Source organism: Oncorhynchus kisutch, linkage group LG7 (genome assembly GCF_002021735.2).
Source record: "Oncorhynchus kisutch isolate 150728-3 linkage group LG7, Okis_V2, whole genome shotgun sequence".
NCBI lineage: Eukaryota > Metazoa > Chordata > Actinopteri > Salmoniformes > Salmonidae > Oncorhynchus > Oncorhynchus kisutch.
Genome location: NC_034180.2, coordinates 51,070,233 through 51,078,557, shown reverse-complemented (window position 1 = coordinate 51,078,557; position 8,325 = coordinate 51,070,233). Strand labels below are relative to the sequence as shown.

The window sequence follows — 8,325 nt, the reverse complement described above, 5'->3', positions numbered from 1 at the left end:
GTGAGGCCGGCCTTCTCCAGGATAATCCTAGTTAAGAGATTAGTTAGAGAGAATGAGGGGGGTAGATGGAAGAGAGAGAGAGAGAGGGAGAGAGAGAGAGAGAGAGAGAGAGAGAGAGAGAGAGAGAGAGAGAGAGAGACAGGGAGAGAGAGAGAGAGAGAGACAGAGAGAGAGAGAGAGAGAGAGAGAAAGAGAGAGGAAATGAGAGAGTAAATGTAGGGACACACCGTACCGTCTCATTGGTCTACTGTTTGTGTACGAATCCACTACACGAGATAGATCTGGACTGTACTCTCTCTACTAGCTTTTCTCTATGGTCCTTCTCAACAGCTGACATTAAAACTCTTTGAAACTTGTTGAGAAGCCACTGTTGTAGAGACTCTGGAAGACTTGGAGAAGCCCAGCCTCTTCAGACCAGACTTGATGGGAACAAACTGTTTGGAAAGAGAGGATGATGGGCTACATGAACTTCAAGAACGATTAATCGCACAGGAGAGTGCGAGAGACAAAGGGAGAGAGGAAGAGAGCGAGAGACAAAGTCGGAGATCATGATAGCGTACGTGGACTGTCTGTCCCCTGAGCTGGTTGGGGGAGATGGTGTGAGGGTGGGTGCTCGATGCTGGAAGGGTGGGTACAGCGAGGACGAGGATGAGTTGCTTCCTCTCTGCTCGAAAGATGTCCGAAAGATGCCCTCCCTGCAGCCCAAGAGCGAGGGCAGTTTGAGACGTCGTCTGCTCACCTCCAAGATCCACCAGCAACGAGACACACTGTGGGCTCCCAGGCCTCTTGCACAGGGTCTCCTGGACAACCAAGGCCTCCAGGCGACGCAACACAGACAGGACTACCCTGGGCCTGAGCCCCAGGCCAAACCCAGCCCTTCCGGCCTGCTGATCCACCACCTAGCAGGCTACTCGTCACAGGGTCTCCCGGACAACCAAGGCCTCCAGGCGACGCAACACAGACAGCACTACCCTGGCCCAGAGCCCCAGGCCAAACCCAGCCCTTCCGGCCTGCTGATCCACCACCTAGCAGGCTACTCGTCACAGGGTTCCCAGCAACATAGGCACAACGCAGGCTACTCCTTGACCCAGGTACAGAGGACCAGCTATTCTCCCCCGACCCCCGACCCCCATCCTGGGTACAGCTTCCCCCTACAACCTCCAGGAGGAGCCAGATGCAGCCACACTGGAACCCCAGGATACTGTAACCCAGGATACTGTAACCCAGGATACTGTAACCCAGCATACTGTAACACAGCCTACTCCACAAGGCCCAGCAGCAGCTCTAACCCAGGACACCACAACACTGCACAAGGAGCCAGCAACCCTTCTCCAGGACAGGGATACGGCTCTACCTCCTCCCCCCCGGGACCCAGCTACAGCTCTACATTAGGGTTTGCATCCCAGTCCCAGCCCAGCCTCCCCTCTAACCTGCCCAGGCAGAGAAAGAGCTTCTCTCCCTTCAACCTGCTCCGACGGCGCAGCTACAACTCCAACCAGATCCCCTTCTCACATCCACCTCAAAGCCAAGACTGGAGAGGTACGCAGCTCTATTCAAATCAATTCAAGGGGCTTTATTGACATGGGAAACATGTGTTAACATTGCCAAAGCAGGTGAGGTTTAGATAATATATAAAGTGAAATAAACAATACAAATTAACAGTAAACATTACACATACAGAAGTTTCAAAACAATAAAGACATTACAAATGTCATATTATGTATATATACATTGTTGTAACAATGTACAAATGGTTAAAGGACACAAGGGAAAATCTATTTATTATTTGATCTATCAGTTCTGTGTTTGTGCAACAATGGTTTTTAGATGCAAAAGATACATTCTACTGGAAAGTAGGAACGTATGAATTGAACGTTAGGAATATATTATAGAAACCTCACCCCTACCTGGGAGAGTCCAGATTAGCTTTGACCTGGTTGGCTCTAACTCCCGCTATCTGTTTTTTATCTCAGTCTATTTTGTTGTTTCTCTCTCACCCTCTCTCTCTCTCTCTCTCTCTCTCTCTATCTATCTCTCTCCCTCTCTCACAGAGACAGATACAGGGACAGGGACAGGGACAGAGACAGATACTGAGACAGAGACAGAGATGGGGACAGAGACAGACAGGGACAGAGACAGAGAATGAGACAGGGACAGAGAGAGATACCGAGCCAGAGACTGAGACAGGGACAGGGATAGAGACAGATACTGAGACAGAGATGGGGACAGAGACAGACAGGGACAGAGACAGAGAATGAGACAGGGACAGAGAGAGATACCGAGACAGAGACTGAGAAAGGGACAGGGATAGAGACAGGGACAGAGACAGGGACAGAGACAGAGACAGGGACAGAGACAGGGACAGAGACAGGGACAGAGACAGATTCTGAGACAGGGACATGGACATGGACAGAGACAGGGACAGGGACAGAGACAGATTCTGAGACAGGGACATGGACAGGGACATGGACAGAGACAGGGACAGGGACAGAGACAGGGACAGGGACAGGGACAGAGACAGATTCCGAGACAGGGACAGGGACAGAGACAGGGACAGGGAGAGATACCGAGACAGGGTCAGGGACAGAGACAGGTATAGGGACAGAGACAGGGACAGACAGGGACAGGGACAGGGAGAGATACCGAGACAGGGTCAGGGACAGAGACAGGTACAGGGACAGAGACAGGGACAGACAGGGACAGGGACAGAGACATGGACAGAGACAGGGAGAGAGACAGATACAGGGGCAGAGACAGGGACAGAGATGGGGACAGAGACGAGGACAGTGACAGAGACAGAGACATATACCGAGACAGATACCGAGTCAGGGACCGAGACAGGGACAGGGACAGATATTGAGACAGAGACAGGGACAGAGAATGAGACAGAGACAGAGACAGGGACAGAGACAAGGACAGAGACAGAGAATGAGACAGGGACAGAGACAAGGACAGGGATAGAGATAGAGACAGGGAAAGAGGGGGACAGAGACAGGTACAGGGACAGAGACAGATAGTGACAGAGACAGATACTGAGACAGGGGCAGGGGCAGGGGCAGGGGCAGGTGCAGGGGCAGGGGCAGGGGCAGGGACAGAGACAGAGACAAACAGGGACAGAGACAGACAGGGAAAGAGACAGTGACAGTGATAGAGACAGAGACAGGGGCGGACAGGGACAGAGACAGACGGAGACAGAGACAGAGACAGAGACAGAGACAGACAGGGACAGAGACAGACAGGGACAGGGACAGAGACAGAGACAGAGACAGAGACAGAGACAGAGACAGAGACAGAGACAGAGACAGGGACAGGGACAGAGACAGGGACAGGGACAGGGACAGAGACAGACAGGGACAGGGACAGGGACAGAGACAGACACGGACAGAGACAGTGACAGAGACAGATACCGAGACAGAGACAGAGACAGAGACAGAGAAAGGTTTGGGTAATCTAGATCAGTGGTTCCCAAACGTTTTCCCTCGGGGGCCCCCCTTCCAGCATTGGGGTACATCCAGCACCCCTCCAGGCTGCCTACACAAGCACTGTTCACACACCCTCTTGTTGGAGAATATTGCAGGTTCTTTCCGACACTTCAAAACATTTTGTCGTTGGTGTGCAAAGAATTTGTTGCTTTTTTCAAGCACATTTTCTTGTGTTTCTATCCATTTTAACATGTCTAATGTGATATTTTAATGACAGAAAAATGACAACAATATCTATGGGCTAGTTATTCTGGACATTTCTGAAGTTATAAATATCTCTCTAAGGTAAACAATAACTGGCACAGCCAGAAGAGGACTGGCCACCCCTCATAGCCTGGTTCCTCTCTAGGTTTCTTCCTAGGTTCTGGTCTTTCTAGGGAGTTTTTCCTAGCCACCGTGCTTCTACACCTGCATTGCTTGCTGTTTTGGGGGTTTTAGGCTGGGTTTCTGTACAGCACTTTGAGATATCAGCTGATGTACGAAGGGCTATATAAATGAATTGGATTTGATTTTTGAAGCTATAAGAGCTACTGATGATGTACTCTCCAATTTAGAAATGTCACTGCTGACCCCACAGTTTGACCCCACAGTTTGACCCCACAGTTTGGGAACCACTGATCTAGATTAGCATGGCTATAGAGAGGAGAAGAGGTAGGAGGTTTTTCATCTAGATTAGCATGGCTATAGAGAGGAGAAGAGGTAGGAGGTTTTTCATCTAGATTAGCATGGCTATAGAGAGGAGAAGAGGTAGGAGGTTTTTCATCTAGATTAGCATGGCCATTCGAGAGGAGAAGAGGTAGGAGGTTTTTCATCTAGATTAGCATGGCCATTCGAGAGGAGAAGAGGTAGGAGGTTTTTCATCTAGATTAGCATGGCTATAGAGAGGAGAAGAGGTAGGAGGTTTTTCATCTAGATTAGCATGGCTATAGAGAGGAGAAGAGGTAGGAGGTTTTTCATCTAGATTAGCATGGCTATAGAGAGGAGAAGAGGTAGGAGGTTTTTCATCTAGATTAGCATGGCTATAGAGAGGAGAAGAGGTAGGAGGTTTTTCATCTAGATTAGCATGGCTATAGAGAGGAGAAGAGGTAGGAGGTTTTTCATCTAGATTAGCATGGCTATAGAGAGGAGAAGAGGTAGGAGGTTTTTCATCTAGATTAGCATGGCTATAGAGAGGAGAAGAGGTAGGAGGTTTTTCATCTAGATTAGCATGGCTATAGAGAGGAGAAGAGGTAGGAGGTTTTTCATCTAGATTAGCATGGCTATAGAGAGGAGAAGAGGTAGGAGGTTTTTCATCTAGATTAGCATGGCTATAGAGAGGAGAAGAGGTAGGAGGTTTTTCATCTAGATTAGCATGGCTATAGAGAGGAGAAGAGGTAGGAGGTTTTTCATCTAGATTAGCATGGCTATAGAGAGGAGAAGAGGTAGGAGGTTTTTCATCTAGATTAGCATGGCTATAGAGAGGAGAAGAGGTAGGAGGTTTTTCATCTAGATTAGCATGGCTATAGAGAGGAGAAGAGGTAGGAGGTTTTTCATCTAGATTAGCATGGCTATAGAGAGGAGAAGAGGTAGGAGGTTTTTCATCTAGATTAGCATGGCTATAGAGAGGAGAAGAGGTAGGAGGTTTTTTATCTAGATTAGAGTGATGATGACACAAGAGGTTGAACTTTTTAAACACACACTCTGATTGGTCGGTTACGTCGCCGTGTATGAAAAGTCTGAAAAACGTATGACAAATATTGATCATTTTCACGTCAACTATTATCTGCATAAGTGGTGATGTTCTAACATAGTGTTTCTGTGTGTACACTTGAGTGTACAAAACATTAGGAACACCTTCCTAATATTGGACTTGCTCCACCTTGTCTCAACTGACTCAAGGCTTAAACCTTCTTTAACCTTTAACCTTTCACCTGTCTCCTCCCCTTCATCTACACTGATTGAAATGGATTTAACAAGGGATAATAGCTTTCACCATCGATTCACCTGGTCAGTCTATGTCATGGAAAGAGCAGATGTTCTTAATGTTTTGAAACATTCGGTGTATGTGAGTGACTACGGTACTGAATGCATCATGGCTCCTACTGAATCAACCTCTCCACACACACACACACACGTGCACAGGTATGCACGCACACACACACACACACACACACACACACACACACACACACACACACACACACACACACACACGCAGGCACACATGCGCGCACACACACACACGCACACACACACACACACGCACACACACACCAGAGGGTTTAAGAGTGTGCAGCTGTAGGTCCATACGGTGATAATGGTAAACAGTGCTAATTCTGGTAATGAGGTTAAGTTGTGGAAAACAGGCTTTAGTTTCCAACAGCTGCTGTCTCTCAGATATACACAGTCAGTCTGCTACCAGTACTGACCTGTTATAGACCAGCCACAGCACAGAGACGCTAACAATGCTAGTAATGCTAATTCTAATGGATTTTCATTACGATAATGCTATTGATGCTAACTTCTAATGCACCAATAATGATTATTCTAACTCCTCTGGCACTAATAATGATGATGCTACCGATGCTAAAGCCTATGGCTCTAATAATGATGATGCTACTGATGCTAACCCCTATGGCTCTAATAGGTATGATGCTACTGATGCTAACGCATATGGCTCTAATAATGATAATGCTAGTGATGCTAAGTCCTAATGCAATAATAATGATGATGCTAGTGATGCTAACTCCTAATGCAATAATAATGATAATGCTAGTGATGCTAACTCCTAATGCAATAATAATGTTAATGCTAGTGATGCTAACTCCTAATGCAATAATAATGATGATGCTAGTGATGCTAAATCACATGGCTCGAATAATGATGATGCTACTGATGCTAACGGCTATGGCACTAAAATTGATGATGCTAGTAATGCTAGCTAACATTTCTGTCGTAATACCGCTAGTGATGAAGCTACAGGTAACTATGACCTGTAATGTTATGACCTGTTATAGCATTCAGCACATTTCTGTCATTCGAAAAATGAATCTATCCTCATCCCAGTAAGTGAACACATTTAGAACATGATTACAACCGGTGTCCTGGTTACAGTAACTGGCACACTTTAAGCTTGGCTGGAAGTGTTGTGTGTCTCATATGAAATCTAATCAAATCAAAGTGTATTGGTCGCGTACAGAACATAGCAGATGTTACAGAAGGTGTAGAGAAATGCTTGAAGTGCTACCAGCTCCTAGCAATGCAGTCAAATGTTGACAAAGTACATGATAAAGGTTGGATAAAATTCTATTAACAATGTGTGTGTGTGTGTGTGTGTGTGTGTGTGTATGTGTGTGTGTGTGTGTGTTCCAGCTTTCATAGTCTCAAGTTAGAATTAGACATTCATCCATGTTCCTCAAACATCACACTTCAAAGTTGTTCCGAACGTCATATTTTTTCAAAACGTCACGTGTTTTGAGAGAGAGGAAGGGAGGAGGAGGAAGAGAGAGGGAGGGGAGGAGAGGGAGAGGAAGGGAGGAGGAGGAAGAGAGAGGGAGGGGAGGAGAGGGAGAGGAAGGGAGGAGGAGAGAGGAGGAGAGAGGAGGAGAGGAGGAGAGAGAGAGGGAGAAGGGGGAGAGAGGAGGAGAGAGGAAGGGAGGAGGAGAAGAGAGGGAGAGGAGGAGAGGGAGAGGGAGTAGGAGAGAGAGGGAGATAAGGAGAGAGGAAGGGAGGAGGAGGATAGAGAGAGGGGAGACAAAGGAAGGGAGTGAGAGAGAGGGAGGGAGGAGAAGAGAGGGAGAGAGGAGAGAGGAAGGGAGGAGGAGAGAGGGAGGGAGGAGGAGAGAGGAAGGGAGGAGGAGAGAGGAGGAGAGAGGAGGAGAGGAGGAGAGAGAGAGGGAGAAGGGGGAGAGAGGAGGAGAGAGGAAGGGAGGAGGAGAAGAGGAGGGAGAGGAGGAGAGGGAGAGGGAGTAGGAGAGAGAGGGAGATAAGGAGAGAGGAAGGGAGGAGGAGGATAGAGAGAGGGGAGACAAAGGAAGGGAGTGAGAGAGGGAGGGAGGAGAAGAGAGGGAGGGAGGAGAAGAGAGAGAGAGAGGAGAGAGGAAGGGAGGAGGAGAGAGGGAGGGATGAGGAGAGAGGAAGGGAGGAGGAGAGAGGAGGAGAGAGGAGGAGAGGAGGAGAGAGAGAGGGAGAAGGGGGAGAGAGGAGGAGAGAGGAAGGGAGGAGAGAGGGAGGGAGGAGGAGAGAGGGAGAGAGGAGAGAGGAAGGGAGGAGGAGAGAGGGAGAGAGGAGAAGAGAGGGAGAGAGGAGAGAGGAAGGGAGGAGAGAGGAAGGAGAGAGGAGGAGAGAGGAAGGGACGAGGAGAAGAGAGGGAGAGGAGGAGAGAGGAAGGGAGGAGGAGAGAGGAGGAGTTGGGTGGCAGTGTTTTTCCTCGATTTTTCCTCATCCTCCACATCCTCTTCATCCTCCTCCTCATCCTCCTATCCTATTCATCCTTTCTTCTCGCCGCATCTCTAATGGAGGAGCGACCGGGAGTCGTTTTAACATCACCCGGGACATACACACACACCTCAACCATGGTGTTTATCAGCTTGGCTATAAAATCGGGTCCTGAAGTACTTCAAAAGGGGTAAGACACTTTTTGACAGAGGTGTGTGAGTGAGGGTGTGTCTGTGTGAGTAGGGGTGTGTCTGTGTGAGTAGGGGTGTGTCTGTGTGAGTAGGGGTGTGTCTGTGTGAGTGAGGGTGTGTCTGTGTGAGTAGGGGTGTGTCTGTGTGAGTAGGGGGTGTGTCTGTGTGAGTAGGGGTGTGTCTGTGTGAGTAGGGGTGTGTCTGTGTAAGTAGGGGGGTGTCTGTGTGAGTAGGGG

The 8,325-nt window shown here is 48.4% G+C and overlaps 1 protein-coding gene across 1 annotated transcript in view; it reads left to right on the top strand.

Moving 5' to 3' along the window:
* Window positions 1-250: 250 nt before the first annotated feature.
* LOC116374720 (mucin-1-like) overlaps window positions 251-8,325 on the top strand; it is a 19,270-nt gene continuing 11,195 nt past the window's right edge. The window contains exon 1 of the mRNA XM_031829276.1: window positions 251-1,539. Within this exon, the coding sequence (XP_031685136.1) occupies window positions 549-1,539 (991 nt within the window). The 5' untranslated portion in view covers window positions 251-548. The remainder of the gene's footprint in view (window positions 1,540-8,325) is intronic.